General features: G+C 40.7%; 2 protein-coding genes across 3 annotated transcripts in view; one reads left to right on the top strand and one right to left on the bottom strand.

Moving 5' to 3' along the window:
• Window positions 1-14670, top strand: part of LOC144520065 (cytochrome c oxidase subunit 5A, mitochondrial) — a 353705-nt gene that overhangs the window by 67824 nt on the left and 271211 nt on the right. The window lies entirely within an intron of this gene.
• lrp4 (low density lipoprotein receptor-related protein 4) overlaps window positions 1-14670 on the bottom strand; it is a 143915-nt gene that overhangs the window by 58680 nt on the left and 70565 nt on the right. For both annotated transcript variants that reach the window (XM_078253656.1, XM_078253665.1), the window contains exon 3: window positions 5204-5320. In XM_078253656.1, coding sequence (XP_078109782.1) covers window positions 5204-5320 — 117 coding nt within the window. The remainder of the gene's footprint in view (window positions 1-5203; window positions 5321-14670) is intronic.

Genomic DNA, 14670 nt, shown 5'->3' with positions numbered 1-14670 from the left:
GTGAAACGGTGTCATGTTTTTTTTTCCTCTCTCCGTGAAATGTCTTTTAGACTTCAAATGTTCAAACACACACACACAAACCCACACACACACACACACACACACACACCCACACACCCACACAGAGACACACCTCAGCCTCCGTGTTTTTCTAAAAATCCTGACAAGTACTTCAGCTCCAGCCGAGCGTAGCGGATTGTCTCCCCGTCTCTAAATAATGAAATAAAACCACTGCATCATGGGGTGAAACAAAAACATATTGGGGAGGTAAGAGACGGACCACGGTGAAAAAGTGAAGAGAAAGAAATAAGCATGAAATAATAAGTAGTTTGGGGAATGGAGGGAGGGAGGGAAATTTACTGGGCATGAAGATGAAAAATTCATAGCTGGCTTGCAGCAGACAGATCCCTCCATCAGGAAGTGATTCAGTGTCTGGCTGCTGATACAGTATGTGGGTCAACAGAGGAGGGGGAGAAGAGATGACAGACAGATATGAAAAAAATCATCCAGAAGAGAAAGAGCTAACCTGTACCTGCTGTATACACAAACTATATGAGGCATAGTACAAGAGTTGCTATGGAAAACAACCACTGTCAAGATTGGGGTGTATATAAAGTTAGAGATTTGATTTAAAGGACCAGTGTGTAGGATTTAGGGGGCTCTATTTGCAGAAATTAAATATAATATTAAAATGTGTGTTTTCATGAGCGTATAATCACCTGAGATTACGAATCGTTGTGTTTTTGTTAGCCAAGAATGAGCCCTTCATATTAGGGGTGCAATATAGATCGACTCAATATCGTTGCGCAATATTATATTGAAAGTGTTGCGATAAGTATGCAATATTTTGTTTATTTTGTGGAGTGATGCGTCCCGTCCGATGGCTGTGCGGCTTAGTTATGTTTGACTTAGAGCCCGCTTGAAACGCTATAATGATCATGTTTCATTGGCCAGTTACTGTGCCACTTGCACATGTTAGTGTACGTCAGCGCACGGGTCCACTACGTGACAAACCCTATGGAGCGTACCACGTGTGTACATATATCAGCAGAGTGACAGTGTAAGTGAAGAAATGGATAGAGACAACTAAACGGAATGAATCAGAGAAGCGAGAGAAACGTTGTGTCCTGTTCTCTTTATTTATATATTTTATACTGTACGACCAGTAAAACATGTCCTGTTCTGTAGACATGGTCCTTATTTATTTATACATGTTGGACCAGTCCAATATGACTGTCAGTTGAAATAAACCTTGTGTTGTAAGAAAACTTGTTTAATTTGTTATGAATCTATTTTGATGCGTTTTCCCATAACTTTTGTAATTTTACATGTTTTTAAAAATATCGAAATTGGGTGCCCGGATAGCTCAGTTGGTAGAGCGGCCGCCCATATATAGAGGTTTACTCCTCGACGCAGCAGGCCTGGGTTAAACTCCGACCTGCGGCCCTTTGCTGCATGTCATTCCCCCTCTCTCTCCCCTTTCATGTCTTCAGCTGTCCTGTCAAAAGTAAAGGCCGAAAATGCTCATAAAAATAATCAATAAAAAAAAATATATATATATCGAAATCAATATCAATATCACAATATTCATAATCGATATCGCAATATCACATGTTGTCAATATCGTGCAACTCTACTTCATATCTAGTGATCTAGTGATCTAGTGATATCTAGTCATAGGGAGTGGGTTCTCTTCCATGGAGCCTGCCATGTTGCACCGCCATGTTTCGACAGTAGCCCAGAACGGTCAAACCAAACACTGGTTCTAAAGAGGGCCTTTCACGTTTTTACGTTACCTGAAGGCCACCGTAGGTTCTACTCAAGCGGCAACCTCCAGTGCTGAAAAATGGAGCCAATGCTGAAGTGCTAAAAACTGCAGTTCATCAACTGGCCACTCCAGGCTGGCTCAAGGGATCTCGCTCACTTTGAGCTTCATTACGGCTCTTCACAAACATCACGGAGACTATGTCTATATTTTATACAGTCCATGGTTCTACTACATGCTTGGAAAGAGAGGGGTGTGGGAAGGGGGTATTCAGGGGGTTGCAATTTGCATCCTCACTACTAGATTCCACTTAATCCTACACACTGGTTCTTTAATAGCTGTCTTTAAATTTTTTTTTATTCACGTTAAATGGAAGTTGCCCCCTTCCCTTTAATACAGATGCCACTATAAATACTGATACTACTAGGCTACTACTACTTCCTCAGGCCCTGAGGGAGACCCGGCAGGGTCGAAACGTATGGGAGTATCAGCAGAGTGCGGGCATCTCATTCTTTTCAGTTGTATCCAGCCCCTTTTTGCCCTGCACCTCACTGGTGGAGATGTGCACACTACCACTACTGCTCTACACTTAGCACTGTGGCACATCTGAATTTCCATCTAGTGCTCACCAACAGGTCAAAATGCCCACTTGTACAACAATTAAGTTCATGACTACGTATTTAAAAAATAAAATGACCAAATTTGTCTCGGCATGCATTCATTTTATCACACACGCACGCACGCATGGTCATTGCCAGCTTATAACATCAGCTAACATCTGTACCCAGGCTGTAAGATTGGTACATTGGCTGTTTGGGCCGAATAAACACAGACTGCACAAATGGTCCAGCCAATAACATGTGGAGATTATTTGCTTGGCTTTCTGTCTGAACACACCTTTAGAATGTAAACACAACCATGGTTACATGAGTTTTTGCACCTACAGTATGTTCCTAGACAATGCCGCCCATCTGGCCTGCAGATATCCACCTGCTGGTTCAGGAGTCTCCTGAGCTAACCAAACACACAAAGCTTTCTTCTTCTGCCTAAAAGCTTCCTCCACCGGTGTCCTCAGGCAAGTTCTTGGGTTATGTGCTTATGTGTTACGTTTTTGGTATTTTCTTTTTACTAAGATCTAATGTTAAAGTATGTGTTTGTGAAGGGGGCTTAGCTCCAAGCAGAATCATCTTTGCTGTTGTGATTCATTGAGAGATCCATCAAAGGCCAGAGCCTTTTCCACCAAATCTAACTGTATAGCCATTTGACATCATTCTTTGACTGGAATAAAGAAATGATTTCCGCTGATTGCCTTGCTAACCTCACTGTGATGTCAAGAATCCAGGGAGTTCCCCTGCTTTTGTTACAGTATGCTAAGCTAAGTTAAGCATTCACTGTCTGTAGGTTAATACTTTACCGTACAGACAACTCAAGGAACAGCTCTGAAGCGATTGCGAATAAGCACGTTTCCCAAAATCGATAAATCAACGATACCTAACAACAACAAAAACAACAACACAGAGAGAATTATTGATGTTAAACTGTGACAATGAGTGAAACAACTTGTTGGTGGTTGACAATCCTTTACACTGAAGTTTGTTATAGCTAGCGGAAGATGTAGAGGGGGAAAAAAAGAGCCTGTATTGATCTTTCAATAAAAGTTAGTCACTTAAAAGGACACGGCAGACTCTTTCTGCCATGTGTTGTCTATATCAGGAACACGTCACTCCCTGAAACTATTTCTGTCTCTGCACAGAGTGTTAAGTGTGATTAAACTGAATCACCAAATTGACACCGACAGTGTGATGAATGACTGGTGTGCGGTGTACATCCACACGGATCAGATGGCACACATGGAGCCTTCTGAGTCATTATGGGTAAATACAGAGTCTAAAAGAGGATGATGTGTTCACAGAATCTGACCACTAACTCAACCGAGACTAACACACACACACACACACACACACACACTACTGTTACCTCCTAACCCCAACCTCAGTGGTGTAACGAGCCAACACCGGGACCTTATGCAGGATTATCAAGGCGGGCCCCCCTACTACAGCACGTGATGACGGCGCAATGTCCACGAGTAGGCTACCATCAATAGGACAGGACAGGATCATAGAGACACAGCATATAAGAGATGAGATGACTGACAAAATCTGGAGTAGCCTACATGCACCACAACAACAAAAAAACACTGGTGAATGCGCACCATAACACATGAAAAAACACACAAGGCCAGTCCTTCCAGGATTTCGTGGCCTTTTTTTGAGATTGTTGCGGCCTAAAATGCCCGATTTCACGGGAGCTTTTGTAAAAAATTGAGATAAAAGTTGCGATGTCTTTTGTATGTTTGTTGCAATGAAGTTGCGGGAGACAGTGAAAGTTGCAAAAAAGTTGCAATTTTTTTTATGTATAGTTCTTTAAAAATAAAAAGGAAACTTGTTTTGGGGAGAATAATAAATATTACTATTAATTAATTACTCTAGGCTGAGTTTTCCTAGTAACCTTACCAAAAAGGCTCAGGATGCTGCAAATGTTGGTATAATATGAAAACGGCTGGTGGATTTAAGACAATAAATAATAATTTATTGAATGAATCAAATATGAACATATGTGTCAGTGGCTTGTTGATCTTTACATTGTTAGTTAATTTCCTAACCTGGCATGGGACACACATTCATACGGTTTGATAAAGTACTTATTGGACTTTAACTTATCATTGCACTTACAACAACGAGCGGAGCTGTCCTCCGGCAAAAGAAAATAAATTCAGGTTCAACTTTTCATTCTTCCCTTTCTGCCAACATGAATGCAGCATTAACTCCCTAAACAGCCATTTGAAAAGGTGAGTAACAGACATAAGGTATCCCTTTCTAAAACTGTAATCACTGTAAAACTTAAAATGGTCCTCACAAAGATAGAAAGATAGTAGCACACCTATCCACCAGGCAGCAATGCATATACAACTACAGAAGCAGACAGTCTCCTTACTTCACCCACTGCAGGCCACATTCTGCCTGGCTAGCAGCTGAGGGGTATTTTGGGTTCAACACACACGCACACGCACGCACACACGCACGCACCTCCACAAATCATTGGAACGGAATAAACTAAGGGCAAATGTCAGAGAGTCTTGTGTGACCGTGGGAGTGCTGCTCTCTCGCCAGTGTGTTTGTGCGTGTGTGTGTGTGTGTGTTTATGACTGTGACAACCACAATTCCTTTAGACTCAAAAAAACACTTCATTGCACATGGCTGCCTCAAACATCTGTCCATTTTAATAACTCATCCCCCTGAGCCTGTCAGATTATGTCGAAAGGTTGTGGTTGTGTGTGTGTGTGTGTGTGTGTGTGTCAGTGTGTGTCAGTGTGTCAATGTGACCGGCACTGTCTGTCTATGTATGTGTGTGTTGACAAGAGAGTGGAAGTGTACTTACGACAGTCCTGTTCGTCAGAGTCGTCCTCGCAGTCGTTGTCTCCGTCACACACCCAGGAGCGACGGATACATTTGCCGTTGTCGCAGTGGAAGTCCAGCGGCGAGCAGGTAGGAAGCACTGCAAACAAAAAGGCCAGACAACAAGTCTATCAGCGGGAACAAACAAACAAACAAACAAACAGACAAACACAAGGTGAGGCTGAAGGTAGAGGAGAGTAAGCAGTTGTTTTTAAGGAGGTATATTACAATATTAAGTTTGATGCTTTTCTGTCAGTTCTTTTTTATTCCCTGCTGGTTTCATATTTGTATGGAAATATACATGACTTGCCTTTCCCGAATTGAATGAATTGATGAAAAGGTTTGATTATTTCAATGCTGTTTATGATAATGACAACTGCCATCAAGAACCCGAACTGAACAGTGGCTTTACTTATGTGCTTGCTTTCCAAAAATACTGTAGTTTCGGTACCAATACAACACTTTTTTACCCTACCATGAGAAATATAAACGTGATTTTCCACAAAAGAAGCAAAAGTTCCTAATACAAGCAGCCGCACAAAACTGTTACCAAAATAAAATACAGTCTAAAATTGGCAAAATGATATGATTAAAGAATACTGTACATAAACAAAGTTATAGATCTGACCTGACGTAAAAAAAAAAACACACACACCAACTTTTAGAGCTTTCAGTTTTCAATGTGTGTTTTTATGGCAAAATTCAGTCAGTATGGTAAAGGCTTTGAGATCCAATACCCAGCCCTACTGTTAACGTTAAGATGTTCATTAGTTCCAGATGATAATTAGCAATTTGGCTGAATCTGGTTTTCTGAAATGTGAATATTTGCCCGTTTTCATCGTCGTCTGTGATTATACACTGATTATTTCTGGACTGTTGCTTGGACGAAACAAGCAATTGTAATATGTAAACCTGCAATGGTATTTTTCATAAATCGACAGACTCTTAGAAACAATCGTTAGTCGTGGCACAACAAACACGGTGTACTACAAGTAAGTAAACTCAGTCAGATGTGATGTCGATCCAACACAGCGATGAAGTTTTTACCGATTTTACCGAGTCATCACTCCTGTATGACAGCTGACTGCTGCAGTGAAGCTCAGAGTTTGACAGACACATTTTAAATGCAGGAGGTGTTTTATTCCCTGTCTGGTCTCAGCTCATCCATAGCCTGAGCCTGATCTGGACTCACGCATCCTCCTCTTTCCCACCTCTTTACCCTGAGAGCAGCACTGAGCTCAGCCCAGCGCATTCCTCCTTAACTTCATATCCGCTCTAAGTGCAGCTACTCGCTGTCTAAGCAGAGCCCCAATGACTGGCCCTTTGTCATCCGCAGACAGAGCTAATTTAATTACAGACCAGAGGGGGATGGAGGGAGGGAGGAGAGAAGTGAAGGGAGGCGAGGGAGCAGCAACTACTCACCGTGGACTCTCACTCGCCTGTCAATACCAGATATGAAATATTGATTGAACAACGCAGACTTTATGAAAAATGTATGACGTCACGCAGCGAGTTAACCAGCGAGGCAGACAGGCGGACGAGTCAGGGCTCAGTGAGTGAATTAAGAAGGCGTGTGTGAGTGTGTGTGTTGGGGTGTGGCTCTGGTCTCCAGGGGAAGTAAAGCCCCACTGACCCACATACCCCTGCATGGTTATTACATTATTCAGAGAAAAACACAAAAAGAGAGAGCGAGAGATGAACTCTCCTTCCCCCTAAATTACGCAATGATGGTTGGGCTAAATTTGCATATACAATGCATTTCTGCAAACAATTATCTAAATTATACCATCCATTTCTTTATTTCTTTGCTTCCAGGCAGCCACTGGTTTCAGTTATATTCGGTATGATGAGGAAATCATGTATAGAGACATGAAATGTGCTTGAGATATGTCATTCTCTATTAAAGAAAAAAAAAGACCACCTTTACGGGTTGTTTTTTTTGTCACATTTTAATAACTTTCCTATGCGGTGCATTCAAAGACACTCGAAACATTGAAGGTTAAGATGTCATAACATATTTAAGAAACTGACCACTGCTGCCAAATAATGAATCTCTTACCTTAATCAAAGTTAGTATCTAACTGAAACATTGACACATAATACAAAGTGTTTTGAATTAGTAGAAAATTAAATCGGCAACATTTTTGATAACTGATTCATTGGAGAAAAATTAAAAAAAATAAAAATAATAATAATATATATATATATATATATATATATATATATATATATATATATATATACTTGATTTTAGTTTCTAAAACCTAAATATTTGTGTTTTCTTTAGTCTTCTTAAAACTGAATATCTTTGAGTGTAAAACTACTGGTCAAAGAAAAAATGTAATTTGTCATGTTGGGCTCTGGGAAATTGCAAATGGCAAGAAAACAATCAACAGACAAATACATTGTGAAAAGTTGCAGCCTGAAAATGATGAAACATCCAAAGCTGCTGGCATTGTTCCTATAACTTAAGTTACTTAAGTTACAGTTCTGTCTCAGTTGACATGATTCACTCTTAAAAGACAAAGCTCAGCCTAAATAAAATAAGGTTTGACTGCAATATTTGCCAGAACTGATACAATAAGCTGGAACTGAACAGGAAGTAAAATTCGCAGCGATCCATTTGTGAAACATCCAGAAAAATTGGTTCCGACGCCTGCATTACGTCTACAAACCTCTTTTTGTCAAACTGAAGCAGTTTGATGCATTTTGGATGCATCTCTCCGACTGGGTGTCAGCAGATTTATGGCCTACACAAAAGGAGAAAAATGTTGCTTCTCAACATTTCAATAAATAATAAAGCTTATAAGAAGAGGAAGAGGGTGCTGTGTTGACACCCACACATACAAACACACACATGCAGACATAAGCAAACTTTCGCTGCACACTGTACATAAACACACTCATCCACAGTGCAGAATTGTTGAGGCACACAAATTGGGAGAGATGCAAATTGTATGCAAATAAATACTCCCCTTGCTCTTACTCATACACACACAAGGACACACAGTAGGTGGGTCCTGTGTACTGGTATCAGGGGGGTATCAGCAGGGAGCATGCTAGGAAGGTTGATAAGGGCTCAGGGCACTTTGACATTTCTTATCACACAGATTCTGCTCAGGTCAGCGCTACTCTTCTGCTACCACTGCATTCCTCTGAGGCCCGCACGCACGCCTTCCTAACTTTTGTACGATTCCTGAAGAGCAACACACAACACAAAGTGGACAATGTATTCTACCTTCCTGTGCAACTACTTTCCTACTTTCCCTCCACCTGCCTCATTCCTCAGAATCTTTTTTTCCACCTCAAAAGAAAAAGAGGGGGTCAGTGTGCTCACTATGCTTAAGCTGACAACAATATTGATGATACGATATTTTCGTACTTAGGAAAAAAGGAAGAGCGCTGACAGAATGATGCCAAAGCAACACCACATCAAATATGTTACAAACAAGTTACTGACGTCAGATGCACAACATATTGCATTCTGGTCCATTCATTATGTAATATTGCCACATTCTCTTGAGCACATTCACATAATAGTAGTTGAGTCACTCATTTTCCAAACTTTTTGGAAATTTGACTAGTTCATTCACAACCCAGAATGATCCTTCCAGGTGAGACAGTAACACAAACACACACACCTTCATCAATGGGCTTTTCTCATCCAGGCTTCAGAAATCCCACTTGCATTCAACAGATCACAAACACACACACTCACACGCACACGCACACGCACGCACGCACACACACACACACACACACACACACACACACACACACACACACACAAGGCCTGCCTTCATTGACCATAACACTGCTCACACACAGTCTTCAGTAAGCGGTGAGTTCATTTTTAAAGAACCTGCTTTGGACTAAAAGAGAAAACCTTTATTAAAGCCCCTTGGATGAAATATTCTCGTATTCCTCTATCCTGCTTTGAGTTTCTGCATGGACCCCAATATAATAGGCTGACGGAGAATCTGTAGTGAGTCTGCATTATCTAGAGTGACACGGATGCATTTTTTTTTTTTTAATGCAACTTTCAGTGCTGTGAGCACCACAAACTTCACCCTCAATGTGGCGAAGGTTTAATTCTTTTAGGTTTAAATCAGATATTCCAAACAAAAACAATCTGCTTCGCTCCCTAGAGGTAAGTAAGAAAATATGCCCTTTAAGACTAATCATATTTGGTTTTAATGAAAAACACCTGGACTGTTTTGACAGGAACAAATTGGTTTGAATTTTCAGACAGATTGTTTGTCCCCACAAGTTAAAATTGTAATGTGTTTTCTGCTCTAACCAGCTGCTGATCACTGTAGTCCTCAGTAAACAAGGGCCTCTTGCAATAAGAACCCAGCATTACCCTGAACATTTGAAGAAATGTGTGTGTAAATACATCATCTCTGTGTAGTAAATAATATATGTGTGTGTGTGTGTGTATGTGTGTGTGTGTGTGTTTTTTAATAAACCAAATAACATTTTTCAAAATAAGTGCATGCGTGTCCCACGTCTTTAGGAGGATTTATGCGTGCGTCTTTAAGTGGCCTTGAGCAGCAGAGTTAATGGCCTCCCCTTTGCTGTAGAGCAACTGAATCGAGTGGCTCTACTGGGACTAATATATCTGCCTAAACACTGCTTATCACATCGGCTCAACGGATAGGAGGATGGAGAGAGAGCGAGAGAGAGAGAGAGAGAGAGAGAGGAGACACTGTCTGACTGAAAAACATATGGGGATTTCAGAGAGCGACAGAGGAGTCTGAAAGTCTATTGATAATATTTCATCAGAGGAGCTTCAATAAAGGTTCTCTCTTTCAGTCCAAAACAGGTCGGTTCACCTCCAGATTACTGTCATCTCCACTGTCTCCAATGACTCATCTGTATTTACTTTTATTATTTTGACTCCATGTCTGACAACAAGCAGCCATTACACACACACACACACACACACACACACACACACAGAGACACACTTGCAAGACTGACAGCAGCTGAGGGTAAACTATGTTGGCAAAAAGCACCTTGATGCTGCTGCCACAGATGGAAAAACATGTCTCCAAATCCATAAAAAACAAATATTTAAGGGAAAAACACAACTCCAAGAATACACCCTTTACGTGCAAAAAAAAAAAAAAACTAAAAATAATCAAACGGCATGATGTGTTCATCTTTGACACATTATCACGGAAGGCTTGTATCATGTGGAGGAGCCGACAGTTTTGTTGTCATTACTTAGAGTTCCTCATGGGGGAGACAGAAACTATGCACTATAGCTTAAAGTCTCGTTGTTTTTCAGATAAAACTGTAAGAAGTGGTGGTAACACTTTACTTGACATGACACTGTCATGAACACATGTAACTGTCATGACACAGTCATGACACATGAACCCTAACCCTAACCATAACTTGTCATGACAAAAACCGAATGACACTTACTAAAAGAAGCGTTACGTCATAAACGTTTATGACTTGTTTAGAATGTTTATGACACGTTCATGACCGTGTCATGTCACTCTTATGTAGATGCCTTCAAGTAAAGTGTAACCGAAGTGGTAAAGGTTACCGTGAGCTTTTTGTGCTGCGTTTCGGATCATGAATGCATCGCCAAGGGCAGCATGTGGAATAAACTGACTTTCTATGAGACACAGACAGAATTAGGGAAGTGTAAGGGTGTACACAGGTATTTCGCAACATGAAGAATACACCACTAGAGTGACAACATGGTCCTTTAACATTTTTTTTCTGCCACTGCACCGACAGGAGGAGCAGACGTGTCCTACTCACATGTCTACTTCTCGTGACTGATGCAGATAAACATCACTGACCAAGAGATTTTATCAGCTGATGCTGTATCTCCAGTCAGATTCAAAAAGTCAGGAGATTTTATCACAACTTAAAATAGGAAGAAAAACAACACATTGAAGATCTTAATATTGGGTAGCATTGGAGTGGATGATTAACTGTTAGGGGCCATGAAGTCCGTTTTCAGTTTAGGAAAGCAGAAAATGTCCACCACTAACGCCCCATCACAACACGTTAAACTGACTCTGTGCAGGACATTTAGATAGTTAAGGGCTTATAATTTGTCATTTTTTTCAGAATTTCAAAGTATCTCCGTTGTCCTGCCACAACACCAAATCTCCAACTCAAACTAATCCCCTCTGTTCCTTCCCATGCGTCTCAGTCTCTCCCGCTCCGCTCACTCTTTATTTGCCTCTCATAGCCGGCCCCAACAGAGGCGGCTTATCTGATTCTGGGCAGCTCTGGTCGGTAGCCAGTGCATATTTCAGTCCGTCAGAGCAGAGTAGCCCTGCCAGCAGAGTTTTTCTTGGCAATGTGTCCGGCGGTGGCCTGTGTGATGGACTCTCTCCACCCTCCTCCACCTCTACAGTAAACCGACCTTCTGCTTCATCACAGCCGCAGCGCCACTCTGCACTCATAAACGTGCTGAAAGCTCACAGCAGACTTATGCTTACTAGCCTTCTCAATCTGTGTTTAGCATAGTCTGGTGTATCAAACTCAACCCCTGTGACTGTTTATCCATCTTTTTACTTCTGTATCACCGTCTGTTTTGTGTAATATGAAAGTAGGAGAGTTGGTCAAAGTGGGTAATATTTCCCTCTGAAACGTAGAGGGGTTTCCGTACAAATGCATCATACTCATACTGAATGATCTGCAGACATCGTCACAAGACATTTTACTGTCCATCGAGGCAGATTAAAGCAGAAACCAATTGCGCTTGTTGCCATGACGAATCTCTGCCGGGTGCTTGACACCAGTGAGAAACACTTGAGTGCTGACATCCATACAACCCACTCAATTTCTTCCTAAGAGGCTGAATGACAGGAAATAACTCTGATTTTGTCTAATGATGACATTATAAGACTATTATGATTATCTGTCGCTGAATCAATGAAGTTATAATTTCTCTAATGTTGCCTTGCCTGTCCTTTGGACACCCACCTGCAGCAGATAATTCATCTCTTTACATAGATTATTACTTTTGGCTACTTGACTGTTTACCAGTTTATAAAGTTATTTATAAATCAGAATGTAGAGGTTAATAGTGAAGGGCTTAAAAGGAAACTATTTCAAAGGGGGTAAAGAGGCATCCTTGAGTCAGAGTGGGAAAAAGACTGGACAAAAATACATGCAATATCTTGTTGGAAAACTTAATACAAAATAAATAAATTCCATAGCTGTAGCACCTTGACATCCCTTTATCTCCAAGTGGAAATTGTGGTCTGATTGAGTTGCTAGATTAAATATAAGAATCCCCAAAATCAGCGTTCTCGGGTGATTATGGATATTCATATAATTTTCCGATTACTTGATCCAGAATTAGATATTTCATAGTACAGGGAACATGTTTCCTTACTGTGCATATGACAATAAAACTTTGAAATTTGAAAATAACTTCTTGTTCTTGTAGCAGTTCTCTCTAACTGCTAGACAAAGCGACCATCCTTGAGCCAACAGCATGCGTTTCGTTGCAGCTTTGATTTTAGATAATAGGGCAGTTTGAGAAGAGTTTAGGCAGGTGATAATAAACATGCGCGCGCACACACACACACACACACGCGCAAACACACACATACACACACCAAACTGATTCAACCAAAGCAAACACAGCTGCGGTTGTCTGTCTGGTTATGCAACATGAGATGAATGCATTTGTCTACTTCAGACATCAACAGTGTCAACAGTTAACCTCAAGAGTTCTCATTGGGAGCGATATGATCAACAAGTGGCCGAGTTCATTCATTCAATACAAAGCTTAGAATCCCAGTTAACTGTGTGTGAAACATGCAAGTTGACTGAAAATCATCCACACAAATCAAATCAAACTTCCTTGTTTGTTTTTTTTAAAAAGGTGCTGTCGTGTCTAGGGCTGTGACTCATAAATACCTCAAACATTATTTTCAATTAGTCCATTCATTATTTAGCCTATGAAATGTCAAAGATAATGACACGTGCATACCACAAGTTCTCAGAGCCCAAGGTGATGTCTGCAAATTGTATTTTGTCTGGCTGTCAAAACTCCAAATGAAGTATCGTAGTTACATGATTATTAATGACAGTGATGACTACATGACGAAAGGCAGAGCTAAAGAAAAAGTGCTTGACACACTCATGCCCAAGGCAGTTAGTGGGGGATTGATTCTTAGGAAAATACATCATCTCTAGCTGCCACTTTCTTCATGTAAATCACACAGCTTTATCCACTTGTGTTGCCTCTCCCTCTACAAGAAGCAGCCAAACCGCAGCAGCTGCAGCTGGTTTTTTTTTTTTTACCGCTCTGATCTGTGGAGGTCACACAATGGTACTGAAAAATGATACAGTTGCTAAATTTACATATCCACCTCAGTCCTGTTCAATGTGTAATAGGGATAGACTGATATTCGGCCCTGGCCAATTATCGTTTTTTGGCAGTTTGCAGATTATCTGTATCTGTGTTTTATTTGCCTGATAACCGATAAAGTTAATTCATTAAAAAGTGGTCTACTTTGTCTCGGCTACAGCTCTGTGTCTGTCCCTCTGAGTCTGACTTAATGTCCCGCTCACAACACTATGTGACTATCTTTTCTAATTTATTAAATAATTGCTTTTAAGCATTTAAACAAAGTTTTGTGTTGGAGTTTGTAACATTCCAAAATCTTAACTTTGACTTAAGCCCGGTTCAGACCAAAGATTCGCGACGAGACAAAAGCGTTTTAGAAAGTTGCAGAGAAAAGTTGCAGCGCCTGTGGTTGAAAAGTTTCCCTTTAATCAGAGCGCTCCCTTAAGAACGTAGCAGAGACTAAATATTTCTGGAACTTAACCACGAAAATCCAGCAGGCAAGAAACCGAACTAAGTGACATACTCCGTTTCAGTACTGCACACAAAACAGCAGCGCAGCCGCACCTAAACATGCACCCACCCGACACGCGCGCACACACACACACACACACACACACACTCACAAAACAGCGCTGTCTGAAATGATTAACTAATAATAATTAATGTTGATGCATAATGAATAATGTTGGACTACTATTGCATGGACGAATTTTGGGGTAATGTATATGTAATAACCATACTCAATTTTAATCGGGAATCCAGAATTTAAAAATCTGCGGAATTTAGTTGACTGTTTTTCTGCTGGTTAGGAGATGTGTTGACATCCTGAGGTTTATCATTTATTTTTTTTTACTTTGCTTAAAATCTGGGGGAAATTCTGCGGAATTCTCCGTCCACAGATTCCTGGGGCCCCGTTAATAACTTGTATAAAAAAAACAATAACGACAACGAAGCATTCAAATACTGAGTTGGATGTCGATTACAATGGCAACGGTCGAAGCTTCACGGCATTCAGACAGTCTTACCAGAGAGCACTGTCAAACTTATTTTTCCAACTGTAAAGGTCCCCATCCATATACTGGTCACAAATAACCTATGTTAAGGGATATCAT

This window comes from Sander vitreus, chromosome 1 (genome assembly GCF_031162955.1).
Source record: "Sander vitreus isolate 19-12246 chromosome 1, sanVit1, whole genome shotgun sequence".
In the NCBI taxonomy this organism is placed as follows: Eukaryota; Metazoa; Chordata; class Actinopteri; order Perciformes; family Percidae; genus Sander; species Sander vitreus.
This window is presented reverse-complemented; position numbering and strand designations above follow the sequence as displayed.